Source organism: Gadus macrocephalus, chromosome 23, assembly GCF_031168955.1.
Source record: "Gadus macrocephalus chromosome 23, ASM3116895v1".
NCBI classification, from domain to species: Eukaryota; Metazoa; Chordata; class Actinopteri; order Gadiformes; family Gadidae; genus Gadus; species Gadus macrocephalus.
The window spans coordinates 14,859,451-14,876,235 of NC_082404.1; the positions used below are offsets into that span (position 1 = coordinate 14,859,451).

The 16,785-nt window shown below is 44.4% G+C and overlaps 1 protein-coding gene across 1 annotated transcript; it reads right to left on the reverse strand.

Annotated features, from left to right (window-relative positions):
- Positions 1-277: 277 nt before the first annotated feature.
- LOC132452294 (myosin-7-like) lies at positions 278-13,323 on the reverse strand. Its single transcript, XM_060044843.1, has 38 exons — positions 13,163-13,323; positions 12,557-12,779; positions 12,008-12,151; positions 11,771-11,927; positions 11,656-11,683; positions 11,447-11,555; positions 11,222-11,314; positions 10,220-10,283; positions 9,995-10,093; positions 9,187-9,290; positions 8,964-9,102; positions 8,763-8,881; positions 8,508-8,657; positions 8,190-8,360; positions 7,788-8,097; positions 7,634-7,704; positions 6,980-7,185; positions 6,751-6,874; positions 6,529-6,665; positions 6,188-6,443; positions 5,858-6,100; positions 5,605-5,781; positions 5,336-5,481; positions 5,155-5,245; positions 4,673-5,062; positions 4,447-4,573; positions 4,042-4,160; positions 3,762-3,958; positions 3,490-3,673; positions 3,235-3,400; positions 3,038-3,162; positions 2,393-2,701; positions 2,102-2,305; positions 1,354-1,650; positions 1,101-1,205; positions 815-910; positions 586-720; positions 278-490 (listed from the first exon to the last, which is right to left on the reverse strand). The coding sequence occupies exons 2-38, from the start codon at positions 12,755-12,757 to the stop codon at positions 470-472; spliced, it is 5,814 nt and encodes a 1,937-aa protein (XP_059900826.1). The 5' UTR covers positions 12,758-12,779; positions 13,163-13,323; the 3' UTR covers positions 278-469.
- Positions 13,324-16,785: the final 3,462 nt, after the last annotated feature.

Below are 16,785 nucleotides of genomic sequence, written 5' to 3' on the forward strand. Positions count from 1 at the left end.
GCATGTGCAGGACGAGCTGACCCCCACGCAACCACACGGTTCACCTCCCAACACGCACACTTCTGATTGGCCGGGAGGAGAGCCTTTGCTCCATTACCCCGGAAGTCTCTTGTGAATGACTGAATAGGGTTAGAGTTAGGGTGATGCTTCTCATCACTAGATATTGTCTATGATAAAATACAACAAACTATATATTGTCTCACTGGACAATAACAACACGCCATTTATCCCACTCCCAAAAAAGTATTTGACGAAATGAAAAGACAGTACATGAACGTGGGGTTTGCATTCTGCTCTATTTTTTATTTTGTATACAGTGAAAAGACAGGACGTGTGAAGCAGAATGCAGGTGATCTGCATCCTGCTTCACGTGCTCTTTCACACACACACAAACACACACACACACACTCGGCATTGAGTGTAAAGGAGGACCTGCCGTCAGGAGCTGTGCTGAGCCGTGCCGCAGGGCTCACTCTTCGTCGTGTCCTTTCTGGAGACGGTGGACACAGAACACAGGATCAGCTTCTGGAGATCCTTACCTCCTCACGGCAGCGTGTCGGTGACCGAGCGGTCGACCGCGCGTACCTTAGGACCGGTATCCCTGCTCTTGGCCTTCAGCTTGTTGACCTGGGACTCGGCGATGTCAGCCCTCTCCTCCGCCTCGTCCATCTCATGCTGCAGTTTGCGGAGCTTCCCCAAGTGGTTGTTTGCTTGTTCCTCCTGAGGACACACAGGAGCGGAGCATTGTGTGTTTCTAACGTGTACCAACGTGGCCGGAATACAACATCGGAGGCCTTCACACGTCTCTACTTACTGCCTCCTCGGACGTCCTCTTGTAGGATTTGACCTTCAGCTGGAGTTTGTCCACCAGGTCCTGCAGACGAGCCAAGTTCTTGCGATCTTCCTCAGTCTTGATCGATAAAGAATGGAGAGCACTCGTGGTTAACTTTAAGTGCAGTCCACTAGAAATATGCAAAGTTTATTATCACATCACAATGTACCTGATAGGTATAACTATAAATACAGGTAATTATCACATCACATTTTACCTGGCAGGTATTATATATATTAAAACAGTTCATTATAACATCACTATGTACCTGATAGGTAAGTTCCTTGATGCGTCTCTCATATTTACGGACTCCTTTAATGGCGTCGCTGCTCTTCCTTTGCTCAAGTTCGACTTCGGTTTCCAGCTCCCGCACCTTAATGAGACAAATGTACTTAAGCACCTTAATGAGACAAGTGTACTTAAGAACCGTAATGAGACAAATGTACTTAAGAATCATAACATTGACATTTGTCCCCTGTTGATGTTTTGAATGGAGAAATAAAGGATCTAGTCACACTTACCCTGGCCTCCAGTTTCTGGACCTGCTTCTTTCCGCCCTTCATGGCAATCTGCTCAGCTTCATCCAGGCGGTGCTGGAGGTCCTTGATGGTCTGTTCCATGTTCTTCTTCATGCGCTCCATGTGAGCACTGGTGTCCTGCTCCTTCTTCAGCTCTTCTGCCATCATGGCAGCATCAGTAATAGCCTTCTTGGCCTTCTCTTCGGCATTCCTACACTCCTGCACAGCCTCTTCAACTTCATTCTGAAGCTGAGCTGTGTCGCCCTCCAGCTTCTTCTTCTGGTTCAGCAGACTAGTGTTCTATAATCATGAAGCATATCTACATTTACATTAACATTTAGGGCATTTAGCAGACGCTTTTATCCAAAGCGACTTACAATAAGTACATTTGTCATAAGAAGTGCAACAATATATCGCTGTCAGTACAGTAAGGATGTTCATAGAACCAAGTGCAAGTACAACAATCGCTAGGCTACCCATTCCCCTGTGTTACAGCAATGATAGCAGCTACTGCAGTTGCTACACAGTTAAGTACTATAATACAATACAACACAATACAATACAATGTACAATGGTTGCCAGAAGGGGGAGGGTGGCTATGCAGAGTCGAGGTGGACTCTGAACAGGTGAGTCTTGAGTCTTTTTCGGAAGATTGTGAGCGACTCTGCGGTCCTGAGAACGGCATGTCTGTTTGTGTAAGTCATTTTGAACCTAGACATTCTGACATTCGACCGTCTTGAATTCACTTTACCTGAGAGTGGAGAAGCTGTACTCGCTCACTGACGTCCAGCAGTTCCTGCTCAGCCAGTTTACGACCTCTCTCAGTCTGTTCCACCAGAGATCTCAGCTCATCAAGTTCGGCTTGCAGAAGGTTGTTGCGTCTCTCCACAATGGCATTGTTCTCTTTCAGATCTTCAATGGCACGTAGAGAATCATCGAGCTGCAACTGGCAGTCCTACAAAGGCAGAAGATATAAGCTTTCAAAGTCTTTTGGGATTAGTTTGTCATCCTAAGTATTCACTAAGATACACCTCCAACGTACCTTCAGGTGAGAACTGACAGCCTTGAGCTGCTTCTGAGCTTCAGCCGCCTGCCTATTGGCCTGACTGAGCTGGATCTCCATCTCATTCAGATCACCCTCCATCTTCTTCTTGATTCTGAAGGCCTCGTTCCTACTGCGAGTCTCAGCCTCCAGGGAGCTTTGAAGAGTATCCACCACTCTCTGCTGATTGCGTTTGGACTGCTCCATCTCTTCATCCTTCTCGGCCAGTTTGCGCTCAATCTCAGCCTTCACCTGGTTGAACTCCAACTGAGCCCGAAGGATTTTGCCCTCCTCGTGCTCGAGAGACCCCTGAGAAGTAAATCGGTCACTTATTTTCAGCTCATACATAGGCTCCAGATTGAAAAGGATGGTATGGTATTCTATGAGCACAAAGTATGTTTGAGCTTATCAGGAGCTGGTTATAGGTTTTAGGATGGAAGAGAAGGAACCTCTTGAGTCTCCACTCAAGTCTCCTCAAAAGGCAACTTGAAGAGGAAGTCAAGGTATCAAAGTTGCTTCTTCATCTGATTAAAAACCAATTCAGTCTCCTTGTTTTAATCCGCCTGTATGACGACCTGCCCTAAGGAAGAACATGTGGTGTGAATTTCTTTTTACATTTTCAATTATTTTATGGCTCAATCTCACCTCAGCTTCTTCCAGAGCAGTTTGTATCTCAGCCTTCTCCTGCTCCAGCTGTTTGCGGATCTTCTCCAGCTCATGAATGTTCTTTCCGCCCTCGCCGAGTTGCTCAGTCAGGTCAGAGATTTCCTCTACAAAAGTGGCATTTACAATTCAGATTTTTCCTTTCACTGTGCTTTCTAGGTTAGAGTATCTCTGCCTACCTTGGAGGTTTTTGTTCTCCCTCTTCATGGTCTCCAGATGGTCCAGAGATTCTTCATAAGAGTTCTTGAGTTTGAAGAGCTCAGTCCCAATCGACCTGGCCTCCTTCTGGGAACTCTCCAGCTCCGACTGGGACTCCTCAAACTTCTGCTTCCACTCAGCCAGGACCTGGCGTCATCCGATACATTACATACATTACAGAATCATCTTTATACGTTCAGAATACTGTGCAGGTTTGCGCTTTATTTTTTCGTTACCTTGTCAAAGTTTCTTTGCTTCTTGTCCAGAGCTGCAGCCGCAGCATTTGATCTTTCCACATCCACCATGAGATCTTCAATCTCACCCTGGAGCCTGTGTTTAGTCTTCTCAAGGGAGGAGCATTTAGCGTTGACCGCTTCCACAGCTTCCTCTGCATCCTGCAGACGCTGCGCAAGCTTTTTCCTATCAGACAAAAGGACACGTTTAAATAAGTACCTTGTAAACCACAGGTTGTTATATTTAAATTTAATATTTACTCAATTTTTCTTACTTTGCCTCCTCCAGCTCCTCAGTGCGCTGGATGGCATCCGTTTCATACTTGGTTCTCCACTGAGCCACCTCAGTGTTGGCCTTGGACATTCCGCGCTGGAGCTCAGCTTTGGCCTCCTGCTCCTCCTCAAACTGCTCCCTCAGCAAGTCACAGTCGTGTCGAGAAGACTGCACTGCATGGGCGAGCGCGTTCTTCGCCTGGCAGGTCGTCATACAGGCGGATTAAAACATGGTGAAGACTAAATCGTTTTTTAAATCAGATGAAGAAGCAGCTTTGATACCTTGACTTCCTCTTCCAGTTGCCTTTTGAGGTCTTCAACCTGCTGGGTGTAGGACTGCTTCCCTCTGGTCAACTGGGAGACGAGAGAAACCTTCTCTTCAAGCTGCCTGGACAGTTCACCTGTGGATGGTTACATGTATGTCAGGACATCCCTTCTCCTTTAGCCATAGCCAGACCACACCCCTACGTTATGGGTCTTTCCAAGACTATCTTTAATATCTGACTCGGATGTAACTCACAGTGTTGGACACATCCCTCTGTGATATGGTAGGTTATTTCACAGTTTCATATCCTGCAGTGTAGTCACTTTAAGATGTGGTCACTGAATTATATTGAATGTGCATGCTTGTTCTGTTCACCCAGCTTTAAGTTTCCCTCATGATAGATGTTACGTTGATGATCATACCATTTTCAGTTTGAAGCTTTGCTTTCTGCATACTGAAATCATTGATGGTTCGTTGCCCTTCCTCAGATTTTGTCCTGTATTCTAACATCTGGTCCTCCAAAGTGCGACACATCTTTTCCAAGTTGGTCTGAAAACAATTGCAATAATAATTGTTTTTAAATAGACATATACTGTAGAAATATGAAATGTCTCTATTGTCCATCTACAAAAAAGCAATCAGACTCACCTTGGCTTTGGCGACCTGCTCCATGGTGGAGCAAACATCATCCAGCTCTAGTCTGCACTCACTCTTCTCCTTCTCCAGCTTCTGCTTGACTCTCTGCAGGTTGTCAATCTGCTCCCCCAGATCAGACACGCTGTCTGCATTCTTCTTCCTCAGGGAGGCGGCAGTGGCTTCATGCTGCAGCGTGGCCTCTTCAAGGTCCCGCCGCATCTTCTGGAACTCGGCCTCCCTCTTCTTGTTCATCTCAATCTGAGCCGAGGTGGCCCCGCCGGCCTCCTCCAGCCTCTCACTGATCTCCTCCAGCTCCCTGGCCAGGTCCGCCCTCTGTTTCTCCACCTTGGCCCGGGCGGCCCTCTCCGACTCCAGTTCCTCCTCGAGCTCTTCAATGCGGGCCTACAAATATTAATGTATAGTCTTACATGAAACCCTGTAAATAAATCTAAATAAATCTGGTTGGGGGCTTGTTTGTGCTCAGGTGAAAATACCTGAAGCTCCTTCAGTTTCTTCTGGAGCTGAGCACTCATTGCTTGTTCATCCTCAATCTTGCTGATGAGCTGGCTAACCTCAAAGTCCTTCCTGTAAATAGGTGACGATAAGGTATGGTATATCATCATGCCTCTTCTATCAAGTAACAAGGTAGAAGTAGTCTTCAATGCATTTTCTTACTTTTTGAGCCTCTCCTCCAATTGTTGCTTATCATTTTCCAGATCCATCAAACTCTCTTGGGTCAGCTTTAGGTCTCCCTCCAGCTTTCTCTTGGCTCTCTCAAGGTCCATCCTTATCTTCTTCTCTTGTTCTAGGGATCCTTCAAGCTTTTTCAGGAAGAAACCGTGTTTAGATTGCAGATTTTATTCGATGCAGCCTCAAATATCTGATAGCTATTAATAGCCTTAAGATGTATGGCGTCAGCGCATCGAGGTGTTTGGACTACTTACGTCGTCAACCTGCTGTTCCAGCTTGGATTTAGCCTTGGTCAGAGTGTTGACTTTGTCCTCCTCACTCTGCAGGTCATCCAATGTCTGCTGGTGAGACTCCTGAAGAGCCTTCTTCTCTTTAGTCAGCTTGGCGATGATCTCATCCAGCGCGGCCATCTCCTCGGTCATGTTTTTAACCTAAACATTTCTCTGGTCAGTATCCTTCCAAACATCACTGGGTAATATAATTTGTTAGGTAATGATTCTACCGGACCTTGTTCTCAGTGGCATGCTTCTCCTTCTCTACTTTAGCCAGAGTGAGCTCCAAGTCATCGATGTCTTTCTTGAGTTCTGAACACTCATCCTCCAGCTTCCTCTTTTTAGCAGTCAATTCTGAGTTCATCTCTTCTTCGTCTTCCAGCCTCTCGGTCAGCTCTTTGGATTTGGCCTCCAGCTGGATCTTGCTCTTGATCAGACCCTCACAGCGCTCCTCTGCATCAGAGAGACTGTCTTGGTCCTACATGACGTAAGGCAAGCAAAACGATGTATTAACACCACCATTGAAGCCAATTTAAATCACAAAACACATCTTTGGTGTTCTTACAGTTTGGACTTGGAGGTGCAGGTCATTCTTCTCTTGGAGAAGTGAGACCATCTTTTCTTCCAGCTCCTTCTTGCGGGCCTCAGATTTGGCATACGCTTCCTTTAGCTTGAGGAATTCTTCCTTCATGTTTGCCATCTCCTTCTCACTCTCAGCTGATTTCAGCAGAGGCTTGATCTTGAAGTACATCTTCATCCAGGGCCAGTTCTTGACCCCCATGAAGGCCCGTACATTCCACTGGATCACTAGTAAGGCATCCCTGGGAATCAATCCATGTCAATGTTTTTGAGAACCTTTCCTAATAAACACTAACACGAATAATAACACATGATTGTTCCTCTAACCTGCGCTCAACGATTTTCTGGAACTCAAGTCGAGCAAGTATTCCACGTGCTCGTGATTGAACTCCAGTGATGATGAGGGTAAGACGGTCGTCTCTCATCTCCTCAAGAACACCCAAAAGACCAGCTTTGAAGAACACCTGCATTTGGAAATAAATCGAATTACCAGAAAATATAATTGAATAAATGTAAGTTTGTTTTTCTGCCACGTCACCCAGCTCAGACCTTGGTGTGTCCAAATCGGTACTGTTCATGGTCAATGTCAAGACTGCCCAGCAGTTTTTCTGATGCCTTCTTGTTGTCAATGAACTGCCCCTCTGGAATGGCACTGGGATTCAGAATACGGTATCTGAAACCAACAGATACAGTGAAGGGAAGTTGGAATGGTCATCAGATACCAGCACACACTGACGTTACAAATCCTTCCCCTTCTCTGCTTGTTCTCCATCTGTACCTCTGTTTGAAGTCCCCGTACTGGATTCTGTTGGGGAAGCCCTTCCTGCAGATCCTGATGCCCTCCAGCACTCCGTTGCAGCGCAGCTGGTGCATCACCAGGGGGTTCTCCATGGCCCCAGGAGTCTTGGTCTCGTTGGGGATGAGGCAGCGGACAAAGTGAGGGTGTGTAGACTTCAGGTTGGTCATGAGCTTGTGCAGATTCTCCTAAGAGGAGGAAATGCATGCCCTTCATCATTAATGATGTAAAACGAATGAGAAGACCTGTAACGTGAAGCATATTATTGATACGCCACATGATATTTAATAGCCATGGGATAACGGTCGGGTGTTGCAATCCTCAGTTTGGACTTTTTTTTAGGTGTAGCAGTGCTGGGGACTCGTACAAGTAAACATTGGGTTGTAGCGCCCTCTGATATCGAGATGAATAATCCATACATATACCGGTAACTGTAGTATAAACTGACAAATTAAATGTTTAGTTTGTTTCTTTTGCTGTACTGACATCCAGCGCTTGGAAGTCTGAGTGTAACACCCCAGTGTTTAGGGACCTGCTAACAGACGTCTGCGTGTTCCACCCCAGTGTTTAGTGACCTGCTAACAGACGCCAGAGTGTTCCACCCCAGTGTTTAGGGACCTGCTGACGGAACATTACCCTGTGTAAGGCAGACACCGTCTGGAAGGAGGAACCCTTTTTCTTCTTTCCTGCACTTTTTTCTGCCGCATCTGTAAAGTACACATAGCGTTGTCTGTCTACAGTATGTGGCATAACAGGATTAACATTAGTGTCTGAAAGAAGCATCACACACCTGAGTCTGACCCGGAGTAGCCAGCGAACAGCACTGCCAGCAGCTTCAGGTTGGACTTCTGGTAGAGCCCGACCACAGTCTCGTTGAGCGGGTCCTTGTTCTTCACCAGCCAGTTACCAATGTTGTAGTCAACCACACCAGCGTAGTGGACCAGGGAGAAATGGGCCTCCGGTCTTCCCTTAATAACCCTGGGCTTCTGGAAGTTGGGAGTCTTTCCAAGGTGATTGTCGTACAACTTGGCTTTAAATGTTGCATCACTGGCTTTGGGGAACATGCACTCCTCTTCAAGGATGGACATGATACCCATGGGCTAAGAGGAAACATATCGAAAAGATGGTTTGAATATGTAGTTAAATAAATGTGTCCTTGCTAATCGTCATTAAACCATATACCTCAACCCACCTTTTCAATAAGCTCAATACAAGCTGCCAAGTCCATTCCAAAGTCAATGAACTCCCAAACAATTCCTTCCTTCTTGTACTCCTCTTGCTCCAAGACAAACATGTGGTGGTTGAAGAACTGCTGCAGCTTCTCATTAGTGAAGTTGATGCACAGCTGCTCAAACGTGTTGAACTTCAATGGGAGAACACAGTGGAGCAGTTAGAATCGGTCCTCACACCCATAACGTATTACTACACACATCAGCATGGCAGTACTCACACCAAAGATCTCACACTCACCACATTTTACCAAACACATAGAGAACATGGCAGTACTCACATCAAAGATCTCAAACCCAGCGATGTCCAGCACACCGATGAAGTACTGGCGAGGTTGCTTGGTGTACAGAGTCTGATTGATCCTCACGACCATCCAGTTGAACATCTTCTCGTACACTGACTTGGACAGTGCACCAATGGAGTAGTACACCTAGAGGTTAACCACACAGAGGTTTACATTAACCGTTGATCAAACCTTTCCCTTCTTAGTCGGATTGGAGATTCTCTTTGATACTTGTATTATAGTAAACCTCACCTGCTGCACACTCTGGCCTTTTGTGACCCACTCATTTCCTACTTTCACCCTCGGGTGACACAGTCCCTTGATGACATCAGCCGAGTTCAGACCCATCAGGTATGAAGCTTTGTCAACATCTGTAGGGCAAATGGAAAATGAAGCATTAAGTACTCAGAGAGGATCTTCGGTAGCTGATAGAATGAAGTCCTGGTCCATCACCCTCGGTGCCGTCTGCCTCTGCTTGCTCCTCTCTCTGCTTCGTCTTGTACTTCATGTTCCCATAGTGCATGATGGCTCCCACCAACTTGTAAATGCCGTTTTTCTCCTCTTGGGTGAAACCCAGCACATCAAAGGCATCCTAAACAAAATACAACGAGCTGATCACAGACAGACATAGAGGAGCCTTTTGTAATAGCAGGCCGTTGACCATTTTACTACTTACATCAGTGGCTACTAGCTCTTCCCTATCATCTATAGAAGCTACCGTTGTCTGTCCTTGGGAAATGAACTGGTAGTCATACGGGTTGTTGGTGATTAGCAGCATCTCTGGAAGACATTTATGAGTATACGATTAAACCCAATATAGCTTCACACACTTTCAAATTAAAATTGCACAACAACCCTACCAGACTGCAACCAAATAATGTGCAGTGCTTGCAAACATTTTAAGCGTGCAACATGCAACGTGTGCTACTACAATAAAAAGCATGTAGTAGCAAGTGTGCTACTACATGCAATTGTTATGTTGCATGTATCTGACATGATCGCTCTCTTTTAATAAGTCGGGAGAAACACCGTTTTTTGTTTATATTTAAAGCTTTCATTGGGAAACAGCCACTTTCATGTGGACCATACTTGACTGGGCACCGTCGAGTATTGTATATACTTTATAGATATATTCTATTGTAATTGTTATATGTTATCCTTGTAATTGTGTTTGTTGTGTATGCTCGTCGCCACTGTAAATGAGGGGGACCTCAGTGTCTCTCTAGTGAAAATAAAGGTTATTGTATTGTATTATATTGTATTGATAGGTTAATATTACTGGCATTCGACTTCAATAGTGACATATCTAAATTCAGCAATAGTTGAAGTTGCACGTTTATCTGAACGATAAGATTATTTGGTGCCCCCAAACGAGTGCTCTCTATATAGTTCTCCTACTTGGATCCTTTTTAAATGGTCTGTTTTGCGGTTCAGTGATTCTGCAATGACTGCCGGAGCGTTTCCTGCTTAGTCTCAATGCTCACCAAGGAGCTCCGGTTTCCTTTGAGACAGGATCTGGTAGAAGATGTGGTAGTCCCTCTCAGCCTTCAGCTGGAAGGTCACACGAGACTTCTCCAGAAGATCTACCCAGAAAAATAAGAAGCAAATTAATTTGCGAAAAGATGCAATATCGATATTTGGATTTAATAACATGCATTCTTCTTTCAATCGTATGGGCTAAACACACAATGTGCTGAGCTCCTACTTACAAGTTTCAATGTCAGCCGATGACAGCTTTCCACTGATGCCAAAATGGATTCGGATGAATTTACCCTTTGGACAGTTGGGGAAAAACTGAAGGTGAGACAGATGAAGCACACAAAAAACCAAATGCACCAAATGCACCACAAATCAACCAAACAATCGATTCGACTGATTTAGCCTTCGTCCGAGTTAACCAAACTCAAAGGCAGATAAGATTAACTGAAGGGACTCATCTTGACATGATTGTCCTTCGGAGGAGACGTAAAACCGAGGTCCTGACTCACTGAGGTCATAAAAGATCCCAGGGCACTGATCGCAAAGAGTAGGGGATTCCCCGGTGTCCTGGCTACAACTGCCCAACCAGGCTCATTCAATCTGGCCCCCTAATCATCCCCCTATATAATTGGCTTATTCATTAATTCCCTCACTATCCACTTGAAGCTAGTGTGTGGTGAGCATTCTGGTGCAGATTGGCTGTCGTGCATCCCCCAAGTTGGTGAGCATTCTGGAGTTTCCAGAAAGAAATAGCACCACATAAATTCAAGGATTCTTCTTTTTTCTTTTTTATGAATCATCACCATGTAATTCTTGGTAAATTGCTTTTATTTAACACAAGAGGGCACAATTGACTTTAACTTTAACATCTATCTTTGCTTGAACAGCTCTCTATAGTCTGTCAGCCTTCCAGATCTAGCCTACATTGTATGGATTGTGATGCAAAAAAAAGATTGAACCATGAATACAATTTTTTAAACTTGTAGATATGAGAGTTAATATAAGCAATGTTTAATGTGAACTGAGCCAGACAGGGCGTTACACTGTATGTGTCCGAGAAGCTTAACCTCCTTTCAAACGGCCCATCAAGAGTGGAAAACAACCTTTATTCCCAGGAAGTCAGAGTATTCCTTTAATTATTTGGATTTGATTACAGGGTAACACGAGTCATAGAGATTGCCTAATTCATAAATTGTTTTACAAGGTGTGGAGGGATGGAAATGTGGACTTACAAATCTAGAGGAGTTATCGTTCCTGATGGTTTTGGCATTCCCAAAAGCCTCCAGAGCAGGGTTGGCCTGGATGATTTGATCCTCCAGGGTCCCCTACGAGTAAAAAATAGATATCACCTTAATTCTTATTCATGGAATAAATACATATTGCTGTACATATTTGGGTGAAATATTTGAAACCCGATATGCTTATTGGCCCTCCTGCCTGCGTCTGTTAGCTGGTACCTTTTTCTCAGAGCCGGTAGTTTCTTTCTTTCCAGTAACAGCAGCGATACTGGCAAAGTACTGGATGACTCTCTTGGTGTTCACAGTCTTCCCGGCACCGGATTCTCCGCTAGATGGCAGTATTGCAGCATTAAGATTAAACACAAACTGCCCTGACTTATGTGTTAAAACAAATCTTGCTCAATATATAAATAAGATGTCAAACTTACGTGATCAAAACGGACTGATTTTCTCTGTCTGTGACGGGTAAAATCATGACATGAAATACATAGATAGGAATTTTATAGATGGAAAAGTAAATGAATCCATATTTTTTTTACTCACCTGACAACATGTACTGGTAGGCATTGTCGGAGATGGAGAAGATGTGGGGAGGAGCTTCACTCCTCTTCTTGCCTCTGTAGGCGTCGACCACCGACTGGTCGTACACCGGCAGCCACTTGTAGGGGTTGACGGTCACGCAGAACAGCCCTGAGTAGGTCTGTTGGGACGCCATGCTGGTGTCAGGTGAGCGTACTGTAACCATGATGCGTTCATGTCACCGTGCTCCGGGAGACTCACGTAGATCATCCAGGCGGCGTAGCGCTCCTTGAGGTTGAACAGCACGGCCGGCTCGTGGAGGAAGGTGAACATCGCCATGTCTTCAATCTTATCGTACTTGGGCGGGTTCTGAGGATGGACGTCAATCTCTTTGACAGTAACGGTCTGACGGGATACAGAACTCAGTTACAGAACACAGTTACAGAACACAGATACAAAACACAGTTGATTATTTACTATTGTAATTTAGTTCATGACTGCACAACTCACTACAGATATTTATTTTTATAATCTCTCGAACACTAAACAAATTTTTTATAGGATAGTTTTGTTTTTAAAACAGTTCTTTTTTATTGTTCTTATAAAATGGAAACACATTTATTAGTACAGCTAGGATTGGTGCTGGCTTATGCTGTATATGCTTATCGTTCCAATGTCTTTGTCAAGTGTCAGATGTGGTCTGTGAGATGGTCCCGAGATCTAAGATCTAAAATGCATAGGATAAAGCCACAACATCCCTTGATGGCGATATCATCCCAATCAGAGGTTTGCAGTTGGAAGAAAAACTACCTTTCCGAACTCGGTTTCCGCGGTGACTTTGTCCCCGTCCCTCGAGCTGATCCTGGCCTTCACAAACTCCACGTCCGGGTCCGTCACGAAGCATTCTTTCTTCATGTCAAACACCCGGGTTTGAGCCTCCAAGCGCTCCCTGTCCGACTTCCTCAGGAAAGGGGCGGCCACCCCAAACTCGGCCATCAGAGCATCTCCCATGATTACGGCTGCTTGGCTCCTCCTGAGGAACAAGAGCCTTCGTTAAAGACTGAGAGGACGCTAGGTTAGGACTTCGTCAGAGTGAAGGACCCCAAGACTCAATTATTAGAGCTGTCAGTTAAACGCGTTATTAACGGCGTTAACGCAAACCAATTTTAACGGCGTCAATGTTTTTATCGCGCGATTAACGCAAATATTTTCTTAAAAAAAAAAAATATATATATTTTAGAAGAATTAATGGGACAAAGAAATCAAGGGATATTTAGCATAGAAAACGAATTTGCGATTAATTGCGATTAATGTGAGTTAACTATGACATTAATGCGATTAATCACGATTAAATATTTTAATCGCTTGACAGCTCTATCAATTATCACCCAAAACAAAGAAATTGTCAATACGTACCTGTATCAGGTTAGCTTCAAGAGGGCTCTGTGACCCTGTGCTGATGTGATCTGAAGCCTGTTGGGTGGTCGATGGCGTGGGCCGGTCTGAGCTCCCTCTGGGCAGACTAGGGTTCGGATGGATCGAAGCTGAGACCCTGGTCCCTCTTTAACTCTTTATATAAGGCTCCATCCAGCCAAATATGGAGGTAGGACCTTTGTTTGATTGCAGTGTGTCACACGATAACAAAAGACCTGGGCTCTATTGTTCTGGAGGGGAGGGGCTGACCAATATGGACCACGGCCTTGAGTCGCTGCTGCTTCTTTCACTGATCAATCACTCGGAAACATTTATTAGCAGATATTAGTAGAGAAAGGTAGGATCATTTAATACAGCAAAATGAGATGCATTTTGGACTTATCTTCATTTACAATAGCATGTATGTAATGTGTTAACATTAAATGGCCGCAAATGTATAAAGTCAACATGGATTATCCATCCCCTCAAAGTAGAATGAAAGTTGGTGAAAAACGGAAATGTGTTGGGGATATTTTAACTAAGTCATTTCAACTTGAAAGCATTTTAATGACCTAAGGATATAAGTAGTTTCCAGAGGCCAAGTGATACATAATAAGGTGCGAGTAAAGGAGCGCCAGTCTTGCTGGATTTACAACTTCTTAACAGCCATAGGTCAAGATGACTGTAGGGTGTCGTGTTTGTCCAGTAGGAGAAAGTGTGAGGTGTCTACAAGGTATTAATATGGTTCTATACACCATCGGAGGCGATTGCTTCACCCTTCACAAGGCTTGCCAAGGGTTTCGTTTTACTTTCCCCCTCTGAACTTTCACAACTTCACAGCTCGTCTGGCCAGAGGCGTCTGTAACCTTGAGGTCCACAGCCCAGCGTGGAACATACCGCTCTATCTTAGGAGGCCCCATACTCAGCTGTCTTGACCACTCACTCCAGAAATGCTTCCCACACCATGTAGACGTCATCACGTTCAGCCTTCTGAACGAAGAACAGAGTCCCGTCAGAAGCCAGTAAGATTTGGTGTGGGGTATGGAGGCACAAGGGGAAGTGACAGCACAAGGTTTGTTTTTAGAAGGGAAATTTATCTAATAAGTATATCACTGATCACACTTAACAGATATAATATAACATATTTGAGTCACAATGATGTTTTGTCGAGTAGTCTTTTCATAATTCCAATCATAAGGGGTCTCCACTTAGTCCAGTATCACTATCATTTGTTTCTTTTGCAGTCAAAAACTATCCTTATTCAGTCAGCACTGGGAGAAATTATACACAGCTATGACTTCCATCTGTCTCTAACGGTCCAGGTATCCATCCCCCTTTATGGAGGATATGATCCTTCCTCACGAGGGAAAGGGATTAGTTAGATAAACCACAAGGCCATCAGCACATGGCTTTGTGTTGCTTACGTCTTTGGCCGATAAAGAATGCTGTCACAAACGACAAGGAGATGAATAAAAATCTTGCCAATCGCTCGATTCCCAATACGGAAGGACTGCGGCTGAGAAGGAAGGGGTCGGGCATTTCATATGTTCAATCCAAAAAAAGTTTTTCCTCAAAGCATATTTTTAACAGCAAAATAACGATTTTTTTGGGGGTGAGGAAGGCAAAGTCCCCTTTACAGTATCATCACAAGATGTGAAGGGAAGTATAAAACAAGGCCTGTAGGGCTCATAGCTCCTTCTCTTGATGCCTGAGGACAAAGATAAACCTGTGAGATTCTTCTTGAGGTCCTGTGAGTGCAGCTGAAGTGGGTTTGAAAGGCCATGCCCCCTCATTATTTCAACAGCCCAACTCTGTGGCAGGGGTGGTGGGTGGTGGGGAAGTCTGGACGATGTAAATACAACAGAACTTTTTACCATCATCAAAACAACCCAGTTAACTATAATATTGAATACAATATAATAATGCTTCCAAAACATAAGATGATTGACTATAGTGTATTATTATTATTATTAGTAGTAGTAGTATTATCAGTAGCCCTTGTAGTAGTTGTTAACGGAGTTTTAGTGGGACAAATATTTGATTGTTGGAGACAATGAAAAGCATAAATAAAGCCAAGTAATACTTATGGCAATAACCAACATAAACCAGACTGTAGGCCGTAATTTCAAAGGTGCTAATGGCAGGGCTGCCCTCTCGTATTAAACTGCTAAAAGGTCAAGATAGCGGAGAGGGTGTCCACTCTCCCCAAGGAACGTGTCAGCTACAAGGTGTTAACAGTTAGATTACAACTCCTTAGCCGTCTGCTCCTCCAGCAGCAGCCAGCTAACGCCTCCTCAGGAAACTCTTGAAATGAGAAGACTTCACACCTCGCATCAGCGGCTTCCACAGAGGTACTGCCTCTCAGCTAGCCGTCGATCCCGCTGCACACCGACCCAATACTTAGGCCCCGTCCACACGGAACTGATGTTTTGGTGAAAACGCATACGTCTTGTGTGTTTGGGCCGACCGTCCAGAAGAATCCGGCGTTTTCGGTGCCCGAAAACGCACTTTTTTCTGAAACTAGGTCCCAGGGTTGATAAGTAAAAAAAGGGCTGATGCGTTTGCGTGTTAGGATTCGCTCGGACGCCTGCTACAACGTTTCTACAGCTTGATGCGTTTTTGCAATGAGTCCGGCTTTACAGAGATATTCCAGAATTGCATAAAAGGTAAACGGAGGGGAAAACATTGTTTGCGCCCGTATTAATTTATTAATTTAGACTAATTCTGTTGTAACAAATGTAATTCGTTCAGTTTCTGCCTTTTTTTTTTACTACTTGTTCAACACCTCGTTTAAAAAAATACCCTAGAAGTTCAACACCATCTTTAAGACATACCCTATATGTTCAACACCTCCTTTAAGAAATACTCATGATCAACACCTCCTTTAAGAAATACTCTCTATGTTCAACCCCTCCTTTAAGAAATACCCTCTATGTTCATCACTTACTTTTAGAAATACACTCTATATTCAACACCTCCTTGAAGAAATGCTCTCTATGGTCAACCCCTCCTTTCTGGTGAGGTGGGTGGTTCGATCATATGCGTGGGTTACAAATGCTTCATAAATATTGGATAATGTTCATTATTAATATCACGTATAATAACAATAGCATTGTTCATGGTGTAGAGCCTCCTTCTTATGATAATCTTCATTTAATACCATTTGACTGAAATATCAACGCCATGCTGTTACATTTCGCTAATATGGATGTGCATACCCCATAACCAGGTTACTATATACTGGAGGATATGCACTAGGTATACCCAAGTTATATACAGGGTATACACAGGGTATGTACAGGGTATACACAGGGTCTTTACAGGGTATACACAGGTTATATACAGGGTATGTACAGGGTATACACAGGGTCTTTACAGGGCAAACGGCTCATTATTTGGAGTATCCTAATTCAGATAAGGAGGCATTGTAGAACATGTTTCCAGGTTTCTCCGTGGCCGCTGTGGATTGGGTACCATCGACAGTGAGGAACATTTATGAAACACTACCCCTAAGGACCCCGGGGCATCGGACTGCGTAGCTGTTGCTGTCCCTCACGCCCGAGGGCAGCCAGGGAGGTGTAATCCGAGCCGTCTTGCCCGCCGCACATTGTTCTCCTCCCTCTCAT

Bases quoted from the DNA above. Each gene is read 5' to 3' on its own strand.
- LOC132452294 (XM_060044843.1), bottom strand. From the start codon at position 12,757: ATGGGAGATGCTCTGATGGCCGAGTTTGGGGTGGCCGCCCCTTTCCTG. The intron at 6,666-6,750 runs GTCTGAGCTGGG...TTCCAAATGCAG, and splicing joins ACCGATTTGGACACACCAAG to GTGTTCTTCAAAGCTGGTCT. The intron at 6,101-6,187 runs GTAAGAACACCA...TACGTCATGTAG, and splicing joins TGCACCTCCAAGTCCAAACT to GACCAAGACAGTCTCTCTGA.